The 26,277-nt window shown below is 34.5% G+C and overlaps 1 protein-coding gene across 1 annotated transcript; it reads left to right on the top strand.

Annotated features, from left to right (window-relative positions):
- Window positions 1–4,377: 4,377 nt before the first annotated feature.
- On the top strand, window positions 4,378–26,203 carry LOC149552991 (ran-binding protein 1 homolog c-like). Its single transcript, XM_089788514.1, has 4 exons — window positions 4,378–4,669; window positions 6,720–6,871; window positions 6,957–7,082; window positions 25,432–26,203. Exons 1-4 carry the CDS (start codon window positions 4,506–4,508, stop codon window positions 25,671–25,673), a joined length of 684 nt encoding a protein of 227 aa, XP_089644640.1. The 5' UTR covers window positions 4,378–4,505; the 3' UTR covers window positions 25,674–26,203.
- The last annotated feature ends 74 nt before the right edge of the window (window positions 26,204–26,277 follow it).

The raw sequence follows: 26,277 nt of genomic DNA, 5'->3' as shown, positions 1-26,277 counted from the left end.
TCATATTTTATTGTGCATTCTCAATATGGGTAGATTAATTTATTTGAGAAATTCATATGCATAGATCTGAAAAAAACATGGGGCTAGGATTGAGATTCATAGTCAAACCCATTAGAATTAATTAATGGAAATTTTGGAGATCAAAGGTCTATGGAAGAATTCTGAAAATTGAAGTTTATATTCATATATTGTCAATTTGCTTATATATATATATATATATATATATATATATATATATATATATATATATATATATATATATATATATATATATATATATATATGTATATATATATATACATATGTATATATATAATATATATTTGTTAAAAAATCAGATGACATACCCGTGGGCAAAAACGTTTTAAGAAACGTTTTAAACCAAATTGCAAATGAGAATCGCATAAGCAATTTAAAAAAAAATTATAAACATTTAATACATTGAGTCGGGGGGGAACGAGACCCGCACCCCCCACTGCGGTCGCAGTGTACCACCGTTGCAGGTACTGAGACGACAGTGGTACGCCGCAGGCCTTACGACCACAGGGTCTTGTGTACCGGTAGTTATGTTATATAAATATGTGTTTTTAAAAAAAACGTTGCCATATTCGATTTTAATTGTTATTAAATTTTTTTGCATTAATCGAATTTGTTAATTCGATTTTGTTAAATGGTAAAATAATTTATATATTCATATATATATATATATATATATATATATATATATATATATATATATATATATATATATATATATATATATATATATATATATATATGATTATTAATAATTTGTTTTATAATTGTATAATTGATAATTGATTTATACCAAGGGCTCATGGTTTAAATTAATTATTTTATTAAGTATATTAAATTTGATTGTTAGATTGGTGGTGGTGGGGGATGTTTGGATTAAAATTATAATTGAAGAATGGATTTGTATTCATTCAAAACGTATAAATGTTCTTCCAAATTCTTTTTCTAAACTTGGAAAACGTAAATCGAGACTTTTGCATTTAAATTTAAATTGTAAATTTAGCAAAACCAAAACATGTGTTTGCATTGTGTATTCTTTATGCTATTGTTTTGAGTTTTGGGTTGACTAGTGTTGACCAGTTATAGGACGTCTATCAGAGACTTGGGAGTTATGTGATTGTGATGTCATGATGACATTTAATCTCGATCTTTATAAACCCAACCATGGTTATGTGATGGAATGCTCTATGTATTGGATGTGATTACTGATTGTTATAGTTGAGATTCTTATGTATGAGACACTTGACTCAACCATTATTTTTGGTCATCGATCAGTTATCCGTGGTTATTTTCTAGTCGCCATGATGGGACTGTGATGTGGATTTATTCTTGATGATGTCATGTTGTGACATATTTTGACTCAACCATTTTTGGAGTTTTCGATCAGTATGATTGAGATATATTTGGTTATTGAAAACCATTGGATGCTTTGATTATCAGTGATACTTCAGTTGCCAATAGAGAGCTGTTGTGATCATGATTTTCCATGGATGTTTGCTCATGGAGATTTGATGCTTTTATGCATATTTGATGATTTTATTATGGATTATCTTTTGTGATTTTGAGATTTATGCTTCCATGAGCATTAGGGTAGGATATCTGCATGTAGTGACGGGAAGTGGCTTGCAATGGGGGCTGGGGCCCTAAGAGGCTGTCAAGGTAACTCATTGTAAGTTGGATTAATAAGTGATAACATTCACACCTAATACTAACTAAATGAACCTAAAAAGATAAGTGTTTTGTTCTCGCCCATGCCTTGAGTGCTTGTACAGGCTAGGATGGGAGTAGTGAGAATGCATGGTTGCGACCTTGCATTCTGTAGTATGCCTCATCAGTATGAGAAGATACTAGTGGCCGCATGAGATCAGTATGGACCCGTGGAGTTTAGCTAACTGCCAGGGTAACTTGTATGTGATAAATGCAATGACACTTTCCTGCTTGCATAGTAGGTTCCTACATGTCATTGTGTGCCTCTGGGATTAGATGTTGGATTTTGTGTCTGGAACCTTTGAGTTAGTATACTTTTAGGATTCCTGGACTTATAGAGATTTATGCTATGTGATTTTGAATAGCCTGTTTGGGACTTGAGATTATCTCCTCAGCACGGTGGGAGTGGACCACTTAGGTACCACGCGGTCGGATGGTAGTGTATTTTCCACTCTTATCATTTGAGATTCATTGAGACATCGTGGCTGATGCGTCCTTCATGATGGTGGATATGTATCCTTTTCATTGATGATTAGCATATGTTAGATGATGATATCTTATGCTTTGCATATGATGTTGTTTATATTAGGAGTGACATTCCTACTATGTTAATACCGATGATCTCTTCGGTGATTTGGAATGTTATGCACGGAGGGATGACTAGGATCCACGATGGTCTAATGATGCTATTAACGGTTGAGAGGAATTGTACACTTAGTTTATTATGTTTGATCTTCATGATGGATGTATATGTCTTCTATGATGATGTATCATGTGATTATCTTTACTTTGATGTATCATGGATTAGAATAGGATGATGTACCTTATTCTATGTATGTATATTCTTTTGAGTTTGTCATACCCTATGACATGTACTGTGGATGATTGAGTATTTGAAATGTAATGTATAAACATTGGACTTATCATTATTATTTCATGTGGATGTTGTACCAGATAGATTCATGTATGTTAAATGTTTCTAGATGTAATCCAATGTTAAGGGATCTTAAAGAATGTAATTTGATATGTATGTTATGTTTAATTTCAGATGGACATTACTATTGCTTCCGTTATTGTGCATAAGTTATATGTGGTATTTACTTTCATGTTAGAAAAAAAAAAAAAAAAATGCTACCAAACTTAGTGATATTCTAGGTTAATTCTTTGGATCCCTTGGCAGGGCATTGCACATAAAGTGGGGATTTAGTCTGTTCACCCTTGGTGGCTTGATTGGAAGTGGTATCCTGCCACTCCTTTTTTTAATTACAAGCCAAGTTTGGGCTACACATGGCTTTCACCTCATCTTCCGATGGTGGATACGCTAAATCACAGATGGCATTTGCAAATTTCTCTTTCTCAATGAAGAAAACACTTTGATACCATATGGAATGCTATAAATGAACCCAAGATTGCACATTTTGCTTGGTGCCTAGCCTTCCAAGGTCTTCCCCTGGGGCCTCGGCTCAAACACATTGGGGTTCCTGATTCTAGATGCCCCTTCTATGGACAACCAGAGTCTTTCTTGCATATTTTCTGGTTTTGTAAGTGTGCTTAGAAGTATTGGCATTGGATTCATGATTTTTTTAAGCCATTCAGACCTAAGTATTTTTCTTGGCACATGATTTTACTAGGTGACTCTCCCAGATTTCCTCAGAAGTTCACCCAGATTTGGCATACCTTCAGGCTAGAGATTCTATTTTCTTTGTGGAAAGATAGGAATTCTATTCTATTCACACACATTTTTTTATATGTTAACATTGCTATGTACACTAAGGCATGCATTTGTAATAATGTAATTATGCAGATTCAAGTGCAAGCTAACAAAGTTGCATTAGAGGTAGCTCACCTGCAGGAGCTGCTGAATCGCTAGGGCAATGCTCCTTGCACTGTTGCTAGAGTTCCTCCTGATGCCTTAGCGGAGACCTCGATGCCTCATAGCCGTCGCCCTCAACGCCACTCCTTCAGCTGCCACTCGCACACCCCATGCTCCCAAGCTTCCTGCCACTGCTCTCCCAGTGGTGGTGATGGTGGATGGAGGTGCCGCTCAGCCTCCCCACCTCGTGGTGGTTCTGGTTGGTCCCCGACTCCTCTTGATTCTCATCATGTGCATTTTGGGAAGCGGCCTCGCTGGACCTGGCGATCTCTCCTCCGTGGCCAGAGGTTAAAGATGCAGAGGCTGCCACTGTTACTGCTGCTAATGATGATCGTTGGACTGTTCCCAGCCTGCCCCCCAATCCTAAAAATGATTGGAGTTTTCAAGACAAAGATGATCCACCACTCTCGGCTGGCACTGCTTTGGCCACCTAAGGTTGCCTTATATTTTTTTTTTGATGAATAATTTATGTTTTCGACTGTGACCGTGTGAATTCACTCGCGAGATGATCTTGTATCCCCCAACTTTTTTTTTGTGAATTGTAATTTGAATATATTTTATTAATAGAATCAGAAATAAAATAAAATAAATGTAAATATTTCAGCATGTGGTGCGATTTATTTCGTTTCGCATATAAATACATATTTTTTAAGCGCAAAAAACTTTTGATTTCTTATTTATTTATTTATTATAGTAGTTATCAAAATTAGGGAACCCATCCTCGGTAGAAATAAATAAACTTTCCCAAAGGATCAGTCTTTGCTATAACCATTTCCTCGCTTTCCTTCACGCCGAGTCACTGCGGACGAGCGTTTTTGGGGTTTCTCTGTGATTTAAGTACAACTTGGATCGACTTAACTGATTTGAGTGCGGTATCGAATATTGGAAGATGGCTGCAAGTCAGGAAGAGCCCACTCTCACACGGCCTGAGGAGGAGAATGACGATGATGTCGCCAAAGAGGAGGACACCGGAGCTCATGTTGCCCCCATTATTAAGCTTGAGGAGGTTGCAGTCACTACTGGAGAAGAGGAGGAGGATGCCCTCCTTGACATGTGAGTACTGTTTACCTTGATTAATGGTCATGTCTGATTTAATATCCGGATAACGTTTTCATGGTATAGATTATCATTTTTCTGGTTTATGTTTTCGATGGGCTATTGATAAATAGGCCCTATAGTCGAGGCTATTTCCATGCCCTAGTTTGTATGCTGGCTATACGGGGATTCGAAATTCTGTGTATTTGATTTGTTGTCTTCTTAGATGTGTCTTATCAGCTCTGCTTTTCAGATGCTTTTGATCGGTTCCACTTATTGGATGCTTTTGATCCGTTATTGATGACGTTTCTAAACTTTGCGATTGATGCTTTGTTGATTTTTTTTTGTTTTTATTTTTATTTTCCTGGGATGATGATGCATCTGATTGGTTGTGAGGGTGGTTGTTCTTTAGTGGATTTTAGGGTTTGGGTTTTGTTGACTAATAAACAAGCAACCGTCACTCCACAGCATATGCAATGCCCTATTAAGCGTACATTACCGTTTGCAGAGGCCACGCTTGATAGTTTTTACGTGGTTAAAATTTGTGTAGTCCAGTTAGGGTGTGGGCTTTTCTCTGGGCGTAGGCGTAGTGGTATGTTTCTGTTTACTCTGAGCTGTTCCACGGGGCTGAAACCAAGAGTATAAAAATTGAACAATAAACACGGTAATAGCAGCATAGGTCAAATCGGAGTGGATGTGACTGAAAAAAGCCAAGCCTTTCATTGTACAAGGCTTAACATAGAAAGTTGGCAGGTCTTCAATTGGGCCATCGCAATGGCAATCACTTTTTGCTGTGACTATACCTTGACCTGTCCGATGATCTTTTTATGATGATCTCTTGATGAGTTTTTTTGAGTGTTTGTTATTGCGGTCTTAGATAAGCATCTGTTGTTTATTAGGCTTTTGAAATTCTGAAGGCCCTTAGTTTTAGGTGCCTTTGCTATTCCAGGTAGTTGAAGACGTGCCATTTGTGGTGCTGAGACACTATCATAAGTTGTTTGTAACTTTTTATCCTCTTTTGAGGGCTTGTTAATAACTTATTCTAAATTGCTGGTCTGTTGTTGATCATTTCAAAGCTCTTTACATGGGATTATCTGTTGATCCATTGAGGGCACAGAAGATCAACATTCTATATGGCAGATTGCTTGTTGATGGTTTTACAACACAAATATTTATCTACTTTGAACAAAATATTTTTTAGTTCTTTACATGGGATGATCTGGTAATGCATTGATTGCCTAGAATATCTCTACACCAGATAGTGGATAGTGTATGAAAATTTCACAAATTTTTAATTAGCTTCGAACATAATATTTTTCTGTTTTAGTGCAATTAGTTTTTAATATTTTTCAGCACCCTATTTTAAATTTGGGATTAAACTCAGTTGTTGATTTGTAGCACCCTGGCCTGTATTCAGAGGTGGATGCTTGCTGATGCAGATGCCCTGTGGATGCTCAGAGGAAGGACATCGAGACACTCAGTGAATGCGTAATCCACAGGGCATCTGTCAGCTTCCATATGCCTCCATTGGTTTAGCATTAAAAACTGATGCATTTTTGGATGAGTTTAGCGTTAAAAACTGATGCTTTTTTGGACGAAAGAACAACTTAAAGCACATTAAAACATGTGCTAAAAAACATTTTTAACTCTGATTCGGACTAGTGAATCTTGAATCTTGAATCTTGATTGATGAACATTGAATCACAAATTAAGTCTTAATTATGTAATTATAATGATTTTCATGATTTGCATTGGAATCATGAACATAGATGTATATGATATGGCTTATTAAGTTATTAATTATTTCAATTTAAATACTTGCGAACTATCAGATATCTTGATCAAGGGTGAAGTATCATACTATCAAATGAAAATATACACACAGATGCATTCAACCCCCCTGCCTCAAAATAAAATAAAATAATGCATCTGCATCTGAATTGGCAACATAGGGATTAAATGATGAGTTGATTGCATATGCTTTCTTTTTGTAACATATTTTTACTTTTTGTCAGCTTAATGGTCTTTTCAATGTTTCTTCTTTTTTGCATGTTTGATGATTATGTAGGAAAGCCAAACTTTATCGATTTGATAAGGATGGAAATCAATGGAAGGAGCGTGGTGTGGGAACAGTGAAGATACTCAAGCACAAGGAGAGTGCTAAGGTTCGTCTGGTGATGAGACAGTCCAAGACATTGAAAATCTGTGCCAACCATTCAAGTAAGTTGTCGAAGTTAACTTTTATCTGTAGAATGCTTTTGTGAATAGATATATTTCATTGATGATTGAATTGTTTTTCTTGCAGTTCTGGCATCAATGTCATTGCAGGAGCATGCTGGTAGTGATAAATCCTGGGTCTGGCATGCAAGTGATTTCTCAGATGGGGAACTAAAGGATGAACTCTTCTGTATCCGGTTGGGTTCTGTGGAGAGTAAGTAGTCTGCCTGCCCACTTGTAATGAACTGTTGATTGTTGAATTAGATTCTTAATTACTAACAGTCAATGATATTTGGTTGATCAATCTCTTCAAGAAATATTGTTCATCTATCTTGCAATTGTTTTCAACTGATTCTAATGGGTTTTATAAGTTCACCAGTGACCAAATTTCTAATTAACAAAATCTGTGTTATTAGATGTTTATATAGAGAACCCATATTTAAGAAGGACTAAAAGACAATGGGTTTTATTTTTAGCAGATATACTATGGGATTTCTATGATATGCATTAAAGTAGCAAACTAAAAGGTGTGAAACTGATATGAGAGACCAATGCAAGAAGCATGCAAGCAAGCCTGAGCTTCTTAGTCAGAATTAAATAGAAAACAAATATAGTCTATATTCCATCACAGCCATTTAAACTCCAATGAAAAGAGAAAAACATGTGCTCAATTGATCCAGATGGAAGCTTGAATTCTATGAATGATGTCAAAGGTGGATGGGATCTTTTAGTCAGCTGTGAAATTTTCAACCAAGCATCACTTTAATGTAAGCTGTAACCACTACACTCATTATGCCAATGTTGAATCTGTTCAGTGTAAATGCTATTCTTCACTTTGCCCCTTGATCCTTTTTCTTAGGTTGCAGGTGGTAGCCCCAGTATGTTAGAAGGGGAAGAAGCAAAATCATTGCCTAAGACCACTTCATTAATAATGACAGAAGATTATGCACATTTTAGTCCCTTCCCCTTTTACTGACTTTTACAAATATGTGCAATTCATTTGTGTTATTACACGTGGAAGATCAGCTGTTTCTTTATACATGTTAGTTCCTTTGTGTTTTATGGTTCTTAATATATGTATATGCATGCATTTGAGTTAGACACGCAATTCTTCTTTGAAAGTTCCATGGACAGAACTGGTGGATTTCACCTGGAAGGTTTTTTTAGGAGGGTGTACTATCCATTTTTTAATTTATATTTCTTTGCCTTTTATTTCTATTGTGTCATTGGGTAGCCACAATGCCTTCCCCTTCTTGTTATAATGCTTGGAGTCTAATACAGATTTTTTATTTTGTTTGTATGGTATGGTTTTGATGTTACAAATAACAATTTAGTTTCAAATGTTCTTTGTCTTCCTTGCGGGTAAGTTTTTGTTCAAAGCCAAGTTGTCAGTCCTGATTTGGATTTGGTTCAAGACTTGGATTGGTGAATTTGATAAATTTTTTTAGGGTTGGTTGGGGATCGCTTTGAGTTTGTCTTTACAAAAAGATATGAAAATAAAAACAAAAAATATATACTTACATGCAGCAGCAGCCCTTATAATATGCATGTTCCAAGAAGACATCTGTCACATTTTCAAAGGCAGGAATTTGTTAATTTTATTGTAGTGCTTGTTGACCCCAGGCAAACCATCAGATCTTTTGCCTTTCCAACCATAGATGATAAGCTGTTATCATCACCCCTGAGCACACTACATATTCTGTACATCACAGAAGTCATTTGCCATTGATGCAAGGATGGACTTGCACATATATGAATTTATGTCTCTTAATAGACCTCCAGTCAGCCTTGTAGTTTTGGCGCCAAGAATATGATTAGACCTATTAATTACAAGTGACATTCATATAGGTCTTGCCCAATATTATAATTGCAAGTTACATGAATTGGTCAAATAGGATCAAACCCAATTAAGGACTGAAATGACAAAGTACATTAGCAGCATGGCTAAGGCCTACAAGCCTATTAGCTTTTAAATTTACTAGGTTGATCCTAGAAGGGATTTGAGCTAGCTACACTTCAGCACTCCCTCTTAGCTAAGGAGGATTCCTTCAATATTCGAGCACATAGTGATATCCATCATGGCTACTTCCATGAATGGAAACACAAGTTCTCATCACAAAAATGTGATTATGTTCACTCTCGCTCATCATATAATTTTTTCCATGATATCCACTATGCCTACTCGCAGAGGGTAGATCCACCATATCTATAAGGGTGGAACGAGGGCTTTCACCTTAGACATATATGAATTTATGTCTCTTAATAGACCTCCAGTCAGCCTTGTAGTTTTGGTGCCAAGAATACGATTAGACTAATTAAATACAAGTGACATTCATATAGCTCTTGCCCAATATTATAATTGCAAGTTACATGAAGTGCTCAAATAGGGTCAAACCCAATTAAGGACTGAAATGACAAAGTTCATTAGCAACATGGCTAAGGCCGACAAGCCTATTAGCCTTTAGATTTACTAGGTTGGCCCTAGAAGGGATTTGAGCAAGCTACACATCAACACTCCCTCTTAGCTAGGGAGGATTCTTTCAATATTTGAGTTACATAGTGATATCCATCATGGTTACTTCCATGAATGGAAACACAAGTTCTCATCACAAAAATGTGATGATGTTTACTTTGGCTTCATCATGGAATTTCTTCCATGACATCCACTACACCTACTCGCAGAGGGTGGATCCACCATACCTACTTGTAGAGGGTGGAACCAGGGCTTTCACCTTAGACTTCTCTTAGAGAAGAATTGATCTCCACCATGCCCTTGCAGAGGATGGATCCGCTATACCTACTCACATAGGGTGGAATGATGTAATGTCTCCTTTCTGGACATTCATTTATTTACCTTTTTATTTGTATGTTTTTATAATATTTCTATTTGATATCCTTTCCATTGCGTTGATATATATATATATAAATGAGTGTATTCATAAAGTCGTGTCCTTTCATATTAATATTAATTATATTAATAAGGTAATTGTGTTTTTTTTAAATTATATATATATGAGTGTATTCATAAAGTTGTGTCCTTTCATATTAATATTAATTATATTAATAAGGTAATTATGTTTTTTTAAATTATATATATATTATTAATGATTATATATTATATTATTATATTAATTATATAATATATTAATTATTTAAATAATATTATGTAATCTTATATTATGATAAATTGTAGCTATATCATTATTAAACATACCATAAGATTATTATATTATCAAATAATTTAAATAATATTATGTAATCTTATATTATGATAAATTATAGCTATATCATTATTAAACATACCATAATGATATATTATTATACATATTTTAGATATATCCAATAGTATATATATCACATATATTTAATATTATTTATCTTATTTGTTATAATTAATATTTGTATTATCATAATAATAATTCTATATATATATATATATATATATGTAAAATTGTTAGAACTTTGACTATTTAATTCCTTATTCCTTACTAAAACTTACTACTAAATTGGGACATCACATTGCTCTCCTCTCAAAATTTGCTTGTCCTCAAGCAAAGACAAATATTTCCATGTAAAGTTAGTATCCACAAAAATTTGATATAACAAAACATAAGCATATATTGAGTATACAAATTGATGCATAAGTACATGAAATAGACACAAGGTAGACATTTGAATGCATGAAGACATGAAGCATACACAATGCAGACAGTTGAAGACATGAAGTATACACGATGCAGACACATAGCATACATGTTAAAATCTTGCTTACAAATTGAAATAAGAAAAGGTAAGGAAATGTTTTACCACTTTGATCTTGAATTTCGTGCTCCTTTCTCCTATCTCAAAATCAAAAGTTCTTAAAGATGCATATTTTTAACAATTTTTCTATAAAGTACTACAATAGGGTGTATAATTCCATATTGGATGGTAGATTTACTGCTGCTCGAGTTGGGACACACTCATCTTGGGGCTCCCTCAGATTTTAAATCATATTGGGATTCTCTTGCCCCAACGCGACCGATTAACTCCTTCCCTTGTGCACGCTCCCTACCCACTAGGAACATGTTTAATTTTGATGTGGATGGTAGATTTATTGCTTCTCGAGGTTGGACACGCTTAGCTTGGGGCTCCCTTAGATCTTTATCCATATTGGAATTCTCTTGCCTCGACACGACCGATTTACTCCTCCCCTTGAGCACACTCCCTATCCATTATATATTAATATAATAAGTCTTATCGAGTTATTCACAACTTATTAATAACATTATATTAAACACCTCTCTTAAATACTTGATAATGATAATATTTAAATTAACCAGTAAGATAATCCCTAGCCTCAAAAAATACAATTATTCTATTCTTGTTAAAATAACATTCTTATTGCTATTCAATCATTATAAATTTCATTCTATGTTATATTCCTAATAGTAAGAACTCATTCCATATTAGTATTATCATAGACATTAATGTACTGACACACCTTCAACTCAATAAATCATACTTCCTTGGAGGTGCACAAGTCTTATTCTTCTTTGTTGTGACTCTTCACTCTCTTTCTTTTTGTGAATTGTCCATTGTTAAATTTATCACAATATAGTCTCTATCGCACTATTTACAAGTGCCACTATATTTCTTTAATACTTCTCATACATGTCAGAATTATAATGACATTATAGAAATTGTGAAGTGTGGGTCTCTACTTCTCCAATCTTCCCAGCTCTTGTCTCAACTCCGAACTTTAACTTCTAACATAACAAAGTGTTTGTTTGGAAAATAATACCAGTTCCCTTCATTTCCTTATACCAATATTCCTTCAAAAGTAACAACTCCAGCCTTTCATGATATCAGAAATCCATGTATTAATTCAATACAAGTTTGCAATTCCTAATGTGATGTAGTTCTTGTTATGATGCAATGTTTTTGGATGCTTGCCTTCAAGTTAGACCCATTACATTTACCTCTGACCATAATTGATGACTGATTGGATGATCGATTTTGAACTCCTTATATATCTTGATTTATTGGATGGTCTTATCCCATTAGAACTCAAAAGACGTGTTGTTCTTCACTTCAGAATTCTCCTCAAGGAATTGTACCCATCCATAATGTAAAGATTTTGCTAATTCTTTGTTCTTTGGATCAGACTTTTAGTTTAGTCTTGAATTGCTGAGAATGATCTTCAAAGTACTATGAGTATTCAGATTGTTGAGGAATTTAAAACTTATCTTGAAAGCAGATCTAATACTCTATAATCGATCTGATAAAATAGAATATCTCTAACTTAGTATTCGCTGGAAGTGAAATGCTTATAGGAACAGGCTGCTGTGAATTGTGTGTCCTATAAAATCTGCATTTACAATCGACTATATATCCTTTCTAGAGGGTATGTCCCTCAAGGGACATAACCCTTAACTTGGCACTAATTATAATTCTCCTAAGTCGGCAATCTTAAGAGACTCAGATTAGTAATGACTAAGTAAGTGTTAGTATAGTCAACCACCAAACAAAAGCATCACTTAGAAATCACCGACACCTATAGGAGAAACACATATAATTATTAAATGCCAATCATTAGATATATTATCATTAAGAGAAGGTACGGTTTGTACTGTCAAACCTGTAGGTTTATCTTGGTTAATATTTTAACACTCCCTCTTAACCTGATAATCCTACAGAGAGATATTATATCTAGCAATCATCAATACAGAGGAGTAAGCAAGACTTAATACTCTATATTTGTCTATCTCTTATGTGGTATCATAGAATACATGATACATAGTCATATTACTTAAACCTGTGATATGACAAATCACTACCACTAGTGATATTATACAGGGTAAATCGGAAGAGTACTCTCTTCATTTATCCAAGTTATGATTTCATAGAAATTGGTATTTCCATATCACAACACTATCCTGAGTTTTAGGATCTATCAGAATACATGATAAATTCGGAGAATACTAAAATTCTTCTTTTATCCAATTTGTGACCCATGAACATAGCAATGTCAACATCACAATATGATCTTTGAACTCATCTAGATCTTACAGTAGAACTCTATTGTTTAGTATATTATCTAAGAGATCGTCACCTCTTAAATAATGAATACAAATGAATACAAATGGTGGAGCCCATAACAGTCAATAGCTTGACAAAGTAAAATTATTTTATTAATAATCAAGAGAGTATAAATGGATTACAACTCAACCATACCAAGTCTCCTCCTGAAGTGTTCTATCTTCACTCTAGATAGAGGTTTGGTGAGTATGACTACTGTCTAATTTGCAGTGCAAATGTATTCCAATTTTATAGAATTCTTGTCTACCATATCTCTTACATAATGGTAAGGAATTTCAATATGCTTGGACCTGTCATGGAAAACTGGATTCACTGAGAGCTTGATGGAACTCTGATTATCACAATGAATAATCGTAGGATTCATGGCTTGCCCAAATAATCCTACAAGTAACTTCCTCAGCCAGATTGCTTCACGAGAGGCCATTGTTGCTACAATGTATTCAGCTTCTGTGTAGCTTTGAGCTACTGAAGTCTGCTTTCTGCATATCCAAGATATCATAGCTGATCCTAAACTGAAATAACATCCTGAAGTGCTTTTCTTGTCTTTAACCCTTCCACCTCAATCTGAATTGGTGAACCCATGCAGATCTAAAGCAACCTTTTCGTATTTGAGTCCAAAATTAAGATTGCCTTGTAATTATTTCATAATGTGTTTAACTACAACTAGGTGAATCTCCTTTGCCTCACACATAAGCTGACTTAAGGCATTAACAGCATAGCAAATATCAGGTCTTGTATTTACTAAGTACATAAGGGACCCAATCGTCTGCCTGTAGAGAGTAGAATCTATGGAAGGTGATTCTGCAACTGCTTCTTTAAGTTTATGTAAATTAGTCTCCATTGGAAAAGACATAGACTTGTAATTCCACATTTCAAATCCCTTCAAGATATCTGATGTGTACTTCCCTTGATTAAGCATGATACTATCATAATTTTGTCGTACTTCTAATTCTAGGAAGTAATGGAGAAGCCCCAAGTCTTTCATCTCGAATTCTCTAGTTAGATCTTTCTTGCACTGATCTATAAGATGATCATCACCTATGATTAATAAATCATCAACATACAATATCATAATTACCATATCATCTTTATCTCTTTTATAATATAAGTTTGGATCGGCTTCATTCTTGAAGAATCCTAAGCTAGTGAGATATTTATCAATCCTTTCATACCAAGTCCTGGGAGCCTGTTTAAGCCCATAGACAACTTTCTTGAGCCTGCAAACAAATGCATTAGGATCATGAGTTTCAAATCTTTCCGGTTGCTCTAGATAGAGTTCTTCTGAAATCTTTCCATTTAGGAATGCTGTTTTTACATCCATCTGATGTACCTTCCATCCCTTTGATGTAGCAATTGCTAAGATTGCTCTTACGGAGGTATATCTGGCAACAGGAGCAAAGGTTTCTTCTTAATCAGTCCCTTCTTTCTGAGAAAATCCTCTGGCTACAAATCTGGCTTTATACTTCTCAATACTATTGTCAGCAGCATGCTTTATTTGAATAACCACTTGGAAGAAACAACAAATTTTCCTTTAGGTCTTTGAACAATTTCCCAAACATCATTTTTCATAATAGGTTGGTATTCTTCTGTCATAGCTTCTTTGCAGGCTGAATGTTTAATATCATCAGAAGGATTGGTTGGCTTTGTTTTGGATAGATCACTCATGTTTGTTGTATAACCAGAGAACCTCTTAGGTCTTTTGCTTTCTCTGATTGTTCCTAAAGGTGCAACAAAGTCTTGAGCTGCTTCAACTATTTTTATGGCCCAAAGTGGTCTTTTCTTTGAATTTTCTTCAAGGTTTATATTTTGAATTTCATCTTCGATTTCTTCTAAGTTCTCGCTCTGGGATCTAGATTCACTATTTCTTTCAGAACTAGATAAAGAAGGAGGTTCATTAGAACTTATGGCTCTTTTGAATGCAAGATCTTCTTCAAAGATTACATCTCTGCTAAGTTCAATAGTTTTCTGTCTAGGTATGAAAATCCTATATGCTTTAAAAGTTTCACTATACCCTACAAAAATACCTTTCCTCCCAAAGGGTTCTAACTTGGTTCTCTTCTCTTTTGGAACATGGATATATACAGGACATCCAAAAATTCTAAGATGACTTATATTGGGTTTTATTTTAGTAAATACTTCTTCAGGGGTTTTATCTTTAAGATAGGAGTGAGGACTCTTGTTTTGAATATATACAGCAGTACAAGAGGCTTTTGCCCAAAGATAGTATTCTAGAGTTTAGTATTCTAGAGTTTGGTCAAAAATCATAGCCCAAGCAGCTTCTATAATCGTCCTATTCTTTCTTTCTGCTACCCCATTTTGTTTTGGGTTATAAGAAACAATGTACTCCCTCTTAATTCTTGATTCTTTACAAAACCTTTTAACAAGTCTGAGGTATATTCTCTTTTGTTATCTGTTCTAAGGGTTTTAATTTTATGAGCTGAAATTTTTTTAGTTAATGCATTGAATTCTTTAAATCTTTGTAGGATTTCTTCTGATTCCTTGCATTTTAAAAAGTAAATCCATGTTTTCTTAGAGAAGTTATCTATGAACAAGATATAATACCAGAATCCTCCAAGTGAAGAAATAGACACAGGTCCACATAAATCTGAATGAATTAATTCTAGTACATTATTAGTTTTCCTAGTACTATCATGAAAGGACTTCTAGTGCTTTTACCCAGAGCACACCTTTTGCAAATACTAGGGTGGTCTTTATTTAATTTGGGTAATCCAGTAACCATCTTTTCCATAGTTGATAAAGTTTAGATGCCCTAATCATCTGTGCCATATTTCATTTGAATCTTTAGCTTTGTGAACTAGGGCTTGAATGGATCGACTAGATTCTGTATTCAATTCATACAAATATCCCTTTCTTTGACCAATTAACTTTGCTTTCTTGATGGAAGAGTTCTTAGCCCAAGTTAATACTTTGCCATTCACGAATGCAACATTGTGTCCATCATCTTCAAGTGCTGTAATTGAGATTAGGTTTCTTTTAATCCCTGGTACATAGAGTACACCTTTAAGAAGAAGATAATTTCTTGATTTTAGTTTCAAAGTACAATTTCCAATTCCTTTAACGGGGTGTGCTAAGTTATCACCAATGGTAACTTCATCGTTAACTTTCTCTGATAAAGAATCTAGAGTTTCTTTGTATCCCATTATATGTCTAGAAGATCCACTATCAATCACCCATGCTTTGTTTGAAATTTCATTTGATGGAGAGGAATACAAAACACGGTTCTTTGGATCATAAGTATCTTCTTCTTTAATGACATTTGTACAATTTACCTGTTGTTTGGAATTTTCAGGACAATTAGATCTATCGTGTCCAATTTTTTGACATTTGAAACACATTATTTTAGATAGATCTTTCTTGGGCTTTCCATTTTTTTGATTTCCCTTTTTCTTCTTGAAATGCTTCTTCTTGCCCTTATAGGAGTTTGCATTAAGAATGTGAAGTTCTTCATCTTCTACTTTTGGTTTCCCTCATTTCTTTAGTTTTTTGGATTCCTCTTGAAGACAATCATTTTTGAGTCTATTAAAGTCCAGAAGCTGATCCTTGGCACTTATTCCTTGTGCGAATGTCTCCCATGAATCTGGCAATCCATCTATAGCCATAAGAGTTAATTCTGTGTCATTAATGATGGTTCCTATGCTTGATAGTTCATCTTTAATGCTGGCAACTCTTAGGAAATAAGAATTTATTGATTCTCCTTTCTTTATTTGAATGTGATTTAGTTGCCTTTTTAGTGCAAGAACCCTAGTTGCATTGTTTACTAAATATGCATTTTGTAATGCATTCATCATATCAAAGGCAGTTTGATGTATTGTAAGCATAGGTACAATATCATTTTTAACTCCATCCAAGATGATTTGAATAGCTTTTCTATTTCCTTTGCTTCATATAGATTTGTGAGGTTCAACTGGGGGTTGTTTGGATACTCCATCAATGAATTGTTTAACATTGTTCTCTTCAAGAATCATCAAGATTCTGAATTTCCAGGCTTCAAAGTGTTCTTTCCCATCAAACTTGTCCTCGGGTCTGATTGTGTATGCCATTGAAGATAGGAGAAACCTACTGAGTATATATGAAGTCTAATACCTGAATTTTGCAGAGCCCTAGATTTAATAACTTGGCTCTGATACCATGTAAAGATTCTGCTAATTCTTTGTTCTTTGGATCAGACTTTTAGTTTAGTCTTGAATTGCTGAGAATGATCTTCAAAGTACTATGATTATTCAGATTGTTGAGGAATTTAAAACTTATCTTGAAAGCAGATCTAATACTCTATAATTGATTTGATAAAATAGAATATCTTTGACTTAGTATTCGTTGGAAGTGAAATGCTTATAGGAGCAGACTGCTGTGAAGTGTGTCCTATAAAACTGCATTTACAACCGACTATATATCCTTTCTAGAGGGTATGTCCCTCAAGGGACATAACCCTTAACTTGGTACTAATTATAATTCTCCTAAATCGGCGATCTTAAGAGACTCAGATTAGTAATGACTAACCAACTAAGTGTTAGTTTAGTACTAATTATAATTCTCCTAAATCGGCGATCTTAAGAGACTCAGATTAGTAATGACTAACTAACTAAGTGTTAGTTTAGTCAACCACCAAACTGTAATACATAAGTATTCGAATAGAATTACTTAACTTCCTCATACTCATGTATAATTACGAAATTTAAGTACCAATCTAATGCAGATTTTTTTCTTTGCCCTTAACAAGGGATCCATTATGAATTCTGCAATACATCACGGTGATCATGGAGAGAACGAAAACTGACCAGGAGACAACCAATCATAACATGAAGACAAAATCAGACATTTACTCCCATTCCGAGTTTACACAACAGGTTCGACATTGAACCAGACTAGGGAGAAGGTGGATGTCTGATTTTGTCTTGATGTTATGATTGGTTGTCTCCTGTCAGTTTTCGTTCTCTCCATGATCACCGTGATGTATTGCAGAATTCGTAATGGATCCCTTGTTAAGGGCAAAGAAGAAAATTCGTATTAGATTAGTACTTAAATTTCGTAATTATACATGAGTATGAGGAAGTTAAGTAATTCTATTCGAATAGTTATGTATTACATTTAATCTTATTATCACTTAAAAAAAATAAAATAAAAAAAAAAATTTGCTGGTGTGTTTTTGCCTTGTATTTTTGGGTATGACATTTTGGTATCAGAGCAACACATGGAGCCATCTGCCCAAAAATTGGGGCATGACACAAACAAAAGCATCACTTAGAAATCGCTGGCACCTATAGGAGAAACACATATATCTATTAAATGCCAATCATTATATATATTATCATTTAGAGAAAGGTATGGTCTGTATTGTCAGACCTGTAGGTTTATCTTGGTTAATATTTTCACACATAACAGCTGGCAGTAGAATTTCTGAATATTTTACTACTGATTGTGTACGCCCATCCTGCGGAGTACACCAAAAACTCAGAATTCATTCTCTAAGTCCTGCTCAGCTGTTCGAGGATCCAAATTGCCAACATAAACATGTGACATAGCTTCAAAAGAAAGAACTTAAAATGGTTCTCCAAATAGATGTTGCAAAATTTATCACAGGTTATTCATTATTCATCAAATCCTTGTTCAATGGTCCAATGGTAATTCATCGTATTTGACCTTATTTAAATAATGACTGTAATTTGACGTATACTCTTCCTGTTATCTTCTATGATTTATGACAATGTAACATAGAAAAATTGTGTTGAGAAAATTAAATTTGATTCCCTTTCATTTATGCCTGGTTGGTGCCTTTCTAAGTTCCGACTGTAATTTCTACCTGGAAGATGATAACCATTGCTTTATAAGGTTCATGGATTACCATGACTCTGATCACCATTACCAATTATTACGGTGGAGATTGTGGACTATTAGTTTGACATAATTTATGATTTCCTCCATATGGCATATTACATCGGGGAATGCAAATACGAATTTATATATATATATTGTAATTTTCTGAGTATGGGCCTCATTAATACTCACCCTTGTAGTGGCACCATGGCAAGCAATAGAAATGTTGACACCCTCTGTTAATGTTATGGTTTACTATTTATTACTAAACACTGTCTATGTATTATTCCTAGATTGGAACATTGGATTCTTCAATTTTGGGTGCAGGCTCGAATATAGGAATGAGCAGGCACGATTCACTGATGATGTATTGAAACCAGTCCAAAGTGCATATACGCTGAAGAATTTATACAAAAATTAGCGCACAAACTCTCAAAACCCTTGATACTTCACAAACTCATCAAAAGAATACATGCAAAAATTGGATGTCTTATCTGAATATCTGATTCTTCTGATTGGATGTTTAATTCAGATAAATATCTTTCTTTTGTCTTTCATGTTGCATGTTTTTTTTTGCATCTCACTGTGCTTCTTTTATATAGTACAATTGCAATTCTTTTATGGAGTACAATTGCAGTTATTGTCTGAATGCATGGATGATTCATTTATTTATTTTTCTTTACAGGATGGTAAGATCATGCTCTAATACCAATTGTAATGTCCCCTTTCTGGACATTCATTTATTTACCTTTTTATTCGTATGATTTTTATAATATTTCTGTCTGATATCCTTTCCAATGTGTTGACATTATATATATGAGTGTATTTATAGAGTCGTGTCCTTTTATATTAATATTAATTATATTATTAAGGTAATTATGTATTTTATTAATTATATATTAATTTTTTATTGATTAAATATTATATTTTTACATAGTAACACGGGGACGCGTCCCCCCCCCTTTTTGCCCGACGTCTCGGAGACTTCAACGCACCGGAGACTTGGGGACTCCGTCTCCCCATCCCCAGCGGTGCCACTAGATTCCACCACCTCCACCGAGGATGGGGGACATCCTGCTATTCACTATTTGCAAATTCGACTATTTATGTTTAATGTTCAATGTTCCAATTCAATGCAATGTTTCAAGTTTCACTCTTTTACATCTTTACATCCTATATTGCAATACATATTTTCATAACTAACATTTTTAAATACCATATGCATAGATATATACACCGCTCTTGTCCCCCTGCCGCCGTCCCCTCACCGTCCCCCCGCTGTCCCCAAATTAAGGCCCCTCTATCCCCCCTTCCCGGAAACTTGTCCCCTCGTTTCGCCGTCCCCCCGTCCCCCAGGGTGGTGTAACTATGTATTTTTATATTAATTATATAAATTACATAAATTATTATTAATATTAATAAGACTATTATAATATTATTACAAAATATATCATTAATTTAAATAATATAATGTAATCTTATATTATGATAAATTATAGCTATATCATTGTTAAACATACCATAAGATTATTATATTATCAAATTATTATATTAATAAATAATGATATATTATTATCACATATATTTAATATTATTTATCTTATTTGTTATAATTAATATTTGTATTATCATAATAATAATTCAAATATATATATGTAAAATTGTTAGAACTTTGACTATTTAATTCCTTATTCCTTACTAAAACTTACTTCTAAATTGGGACATGACAAATGAGGGCTTTCACGTTAGATTTCTCTGAAAGAAGAATGCATTTCTGCCATGCCTACTTGCAGAAGGTGGATCCACTGTGCCTACATGCAGAAGGTGGATCCACCATACCCACATGCAGAGGGTGGAGTGAGGGCTTTCACCTCAGACTTATCCTGGAACTGACAAGAAACCAATCAGAAATGCTCAGCACGGAATCACTCAATGTGATCTGGAACCAGAAATAATGTAAATAAGATTATCACAAATTAGATGCAAAGCAATAAGACAATGCAAATCAATTATCCTGGTTAAAATCCTTCTCAGTGAGAGAAACAACCCAGCACACCAGAAAATTGTTCCTTTATTGAATTTTGCAAAACTTGATACAAAAACTCTGATCTCGTGTGATGTTTTTAGTGATCAAAGATCAGACAATAATCAGGACCACACAGCAAAATCACTTCTCAGAATATTGATATAATCTCGATTCACAACAAGGGCACTGCAACAATTATATTCAGAGATATTCATAACAGAACAAAAATGAGCTCTTTGAGATATACCCAAGGCACCACTGGTCTCTGAGATAGATACTTGAATACACACTGTTGGTAATACAAAGAATAATAAATATGGACTCTCAATGACCTCTTTTAATCTACTGAGCATGGAAAAATCAGGACACCATCTGAATATCATTGCCTACATAAATTAACTCTATGGCATAACAGAAAATTCTCAACAGTCAGAATGTAGAGCCCAATCACATAGATTATACAAGTTCAAAGGAATGCAGAGTATATCAAAGTGGCAGTTACAAACAAGAAATGCCAAACATAAATGATATGACACGATAGGAATGAATGCTGATGATGGAAGAATAGAAATTGACGAGCCTTGACAATAATATAAATGCCGCTGTTATGGACAGTGACTGGTTAGCAGAAGAAGAAGACGAGATGCAAAACATCAGACGAGCTGGAAGTCCTGTCATTTTCCCAGCTGGAGGAAGTTCATACACTTTAGCTCCCAACACACATAAAAGATGGGCAAAAATCCCCCTATAAGAATAGAAATTGAGCAACCAGAATGAACACACACAAGAGAAATTCTGAGAAGTGTTGAATGCAGGTAGGCACTATCAGTATGAAGTTGTTATCGCAGCTATAGTATTCAACAGAATTAACCTAAAGAAACTGTCAGTCTGAGGATGATCAATAAAGTCTGCAAAAAACACCAAATTGAGGTTTCCAAGTTTGCAGCATGCCACAACTAATGAACAAAATGCTGACCAGTCATTGATAAGAATGCACAAAGCCATCAGCAGCTTGCCAAAAGAGCTTCTAAACTGAAGAATGACGGGGCTAAAATTAGAAACTTGGAAATATATTATGTATTTTACAAATTTTGTTCACTCTGATCAATTTTGCTAGTATAACAGAGGATGCAGGAAAATGTGCAAAAATATTTGAGAAAGTGTCATCTGTAAGCTTCCTATACAAATTTCTACAATGTCACAACACTAAAAAAGTAAGCTCAGTTACCAAATGCTTATTATGGAGGATAACGAAAACATGTCATGTGCTGTTTGACTAGCCAGAACAAAGAAATATTTCACATTACTTGAGGTACCATAAAATTTTGACAAAGCAATGCTTCAAGTAGCAAGCCTTGATTCTAGCATATAAAGTAAACCTTTTGCTCATTGATTCAACTACCTTTATTTATCCATTGATGAAACTGCAAATTATCTGGAATATTGAGTCAGTATAAAATTTGCTCTAGTATTGTAGATTAGATGAGAAGGCAAAAAAATGTGATTAATATAAACCAAAAAAAGTGATGGACTTCCTTATTTGTTTAATACTAGTAGTTTTGTAGATTAGATGAAAAGACATGATTAGGATAAACCAAAAAAAAGAAAAAGGCAGTTTTAAAAAGTAAAAACAAGTCCAATTCTGCCTTGATCCTGCTCATTGATTTTAGAACCTTTATTTATCCATGATCTAACTGCAAATTTGCTGGAATATTGGGCCATTATAACATTTGCTCTAGACTTCCTTATTTATTTAATACCAATAGTATTGTAGATTAGATGAGAAGACTCGAAAACATGGTTAGGATAGTAATATCACAATGATTAGGATAAACCCAAAAAAAAAGGTTAAAAAAGTCAAATTCTGCCTTGGTCCTGTTGCAGGTCCGAAAATTTCTTCCCAAATTCGTCACATGTTCTCCCTGGGCCACATTGTGGGCTGGATCTTGTTTGAGCCCACAGAGGGTACTGAATCTGAGCCGAATTCCAGATGAACTTGACTGGGAGCTGGGCTTCATAGGGAAGAACCAACGTACCTTAGGTTTAAATTCACTGTATCTCTGTAGAAATCATATATTTAAATGTTAAATGCATTTTTTTCAAATTTTGATCTTGTAGAAGTATTTTAATCTGTTCTGTTAAATGCATTTATCATTATTTTTCTTATGCATTTTGTATATAAATGCATGCATATGAGTCAGATATCTATTTTTTCTTTGAAAGTGTCACGGACATAACTGTTAGACTAATAAAATACTAACAAAGGTAATCCCTTTCTACTGATTCCTGAATTATTGTGTCTTTTTTTTGTACTATGAATCACTTTCACCTATCTTATTTAATCCTCAATTTTGTGCTCACTTCATTTGCTCTTTGATTTGAATCACTCATGCCTTGTGGACACTTCATTGTGGCATGCCCTGGGCTTCACAGGGAAGAACCAAATACGTTGGGTTTAAATTCACTGTATCTCTGTAGAAATCATATAATTAAATGTTTGATGCAATTTTACAAATTTTGATCTTGTAGAGATTTTAATCTGTTCTGTTAAATGCATTATTATTATTGTTCTTATGCTTTTGTATATATGGCATGCATACGAGTCAGATATCTACTTTTTCTTGGAAGTGTCACAGACAGAACTGCTAGATTAATAATATACTAACAAAGGTAATGCCTTTATACTGATAACCGAATTATTGTCTTTTTTTTGTACTATGAATTACTTTTATACCGATTCCCGAATTATTATCATCTTTTTTTGTACTATGAATCACTTTCACCTATCTTATGTAATCCTCAAATTTGTGTTCACTTCATTTGCCCTTTGATTTGAATCACTCATGCCTTGTGGACACTTGATTCTGGCATGCCCATTGCTTGGAGTCCTGTTTTTGACTCCGTGCACGGCTTGTCTGTTGACAAACTGTTAGATCATGATGGTTACTGGTTCCTTCTTTAGATTCTTCTTAAGATCTGGTCAGGCAGGGTAGCATGACTTTATTTTATTAAAGCCAGAATTTCATGATATAATTAGCTGATTTCATTTTTTATTTTTTATGATCTGGTTTATAGGTCATCTCATTCTTCTTTGCTGCTTCTCATATCATTATTTTGTGCTATGCATATACTAGTGTTATTCCAATCTTCCTGGATTAGATGCGTTTTTGTGGACAGTTAAATTTTGGGAACTAAAAGTAGTCGAAAGTTCAATAAGTAAATACAATGTGCTAAATTGCAATGACAATTTTACCCCTCTTTAAGCATTTTAGAGGGTTTTAACCTTTTCCCCTTTAAAAAATATACCTTCGTCGTTTTTGTGTGACATTTTTGTGTGACAAATTGAGCTTTGTGTTCAGTCTTGGAATAAGTGGGTATCACCAGCAAGTCCCAAAGTCACCAAGATGTTTGGGATGTTACCTAGATCCCTGATAATGTCTTTTCATGGTATGTGGTTACACATAACTAGTCATATATAATGAAACGTGTTGCACAATTCATAGCTGTTTTGTAGCTATAAATATTGACAATATGTATCAAAGCCGGCTGAAGGATCATGATGCCAGTGCAGAAATTTCCCTTTGGAATTCCCCCTTTCTCATAATATCTTTGAACTACTAATTCCAGTTCTTGCTTTTTTTTTTGCCCAAGAAAATCTGTGATATGTGTCCTCTTGCTTTCATGCAAATCATATTTTATAGCCAACTCTCCTTGCATCTAGGGACTAAATAAAATAAACTTGTAAACCAGGAACTACAATTTTCATTGTGATGCCTGGTGTTATGATCTTATATGCATACAAAATGGCTGTGGCTATCCCTTGATACATCTTTCCTAGTATAAATCATTACTTTGGCCCAGGACAGTTATCCTGCTCAATTCACTATAAGCTGTATGCTTGGATCTGCTGCAGCACACAGGCCCATTGTGGGGATGGATCTTGATTCTAGAATCTTCACTAATGCTTCTTGTTATAGTATTTGTAATAACATAAACAATTACCTCCTCCACAATCGCAGTATCCACCATTACATGCATTTCTCTTTTTGGAAGGCTTTTATGGTAATTGCCAAATTGCCTTTACTGATTTTTTGATTTTGAGTTAATAAAAATTCAATGGCAAGTTTAAGACTCTGCTACTTGGGTTTTAACCAAATTGAATGCACTGCTTTCTTTTTCTGTCAAGATGCCTTCTGAAGTCCAAAAATGATGTCATATTCTTTATCCCAATGAAAAGATATTTTTTTGTTGCGCCAGGGTATTCCCATGACCCAGGCCAATGCCCAACCAGCCTTATCTTGATCATACTACCAAGTAAGCGTCAGGAAGGGTCAGACTAATTCCCTGGGATGTACCAAGCTATCCACAAGCCAGGTGCATCCGGTGATTCCGGGCTGGTTTTGGAGTTGAACTTGAGACCACTAGGGAGTGAACCCAAGGCCAAGCCAACTCTGCTACTTGTGCAGGCTCCTGAATGAATATATTTTTACGTCAATTTATTTTATTCTGGAGATTGCTATCATTTGCTTTTGTTATATTCTTATTCTAACTGCAGGGGTAATTTAAGAATTTCATTTGTTTTAACTGTATTTGTGGGAGTGTCTCACTACTTTTTTGAATGCAGATGCGAAAAAGTTCAAAGAAACTTTTGAGAAAATTGTTGAGTCTCAAACAAATTCCTCAGAAGAGGGTGCTAAAACTCCAGAATCAGCTGCCAAAGCTGCAGAATCAGCTGCTGATCTCATACAAAACTTGACAGTTGAAGACAAAAATGAGGAGGCGAAAGAAGAAAGCAAAGTAGAAGAGAAGAAAGAGGATAAGCTAGAAGAAAAAGAGAAGTCTGCTGAATCTGAAAAACAATCTTGAATGATCTTTAGTGCAAGCTTTCTTATATGCTTTTTGAGAGATTCCTGAAAAATGAACTATTTGTAGATGCTTGTGTATTATTGATAGTATGGCTGCAGCGTGTTTAATGCATTGTTTCCGAGTGCTCTTGCTGGGGTTTTGGTTATGGTCTTCATATTGTCATACGAAGTAGGTATTTGTGTTGAATAGGCATTGGAATATTGGTTGTTAAGAGTTGTAGCTAGTCAATTATTATTTTTTCCTCGTACATCTGGAAATTCTATAATCCATAATTTTTCTAGAAAAATTGTTTAGATATTCTCCTGTTTACAAGTTAAATTTTGAGTTACCATGCGTATGTGCTTGATCTGGTTATTTAATATCCAGTTTAATAGGAACATTGTGCTTGATATGGCATATTTAGGTATGCAGCCTACAGGAGTGGGTTGCTATGATGTCAAGCTGGTTGTTGGCTGTGGACATATTGGGCTATATCTGCCTTTCTTTGAGGACAGAGATAATAAATATGGATGGTTATTTTCAACTGAAAATGTTTTGAACAATTAAAAATTGTAATTATCCTTCGCTGTTCTGGAAATCCAGGGTAAATGGAGGATTTGTTTGG

Source organism: Cupressus sempervirens, chromosome 6 (genome assembly GCF_028749045.1).
Source record: "Cupressus sempervirens isolate cs-2001-9-10 chromosome 6, ASM2874904v1, whole genome shotgun sequence".
Lineage (NCBI taxonomy): Eukaryota > Viridiplantae > Streptophyta > Pinopsida > Cupressales > Cupressaceae > Cupressus > Cupressus sempervirens.
The sequence above is the reverse complement of the archived record's forward strand: the minus strand, read 5'-3'. Positions and strand labels throughout refer to the sequence as shown.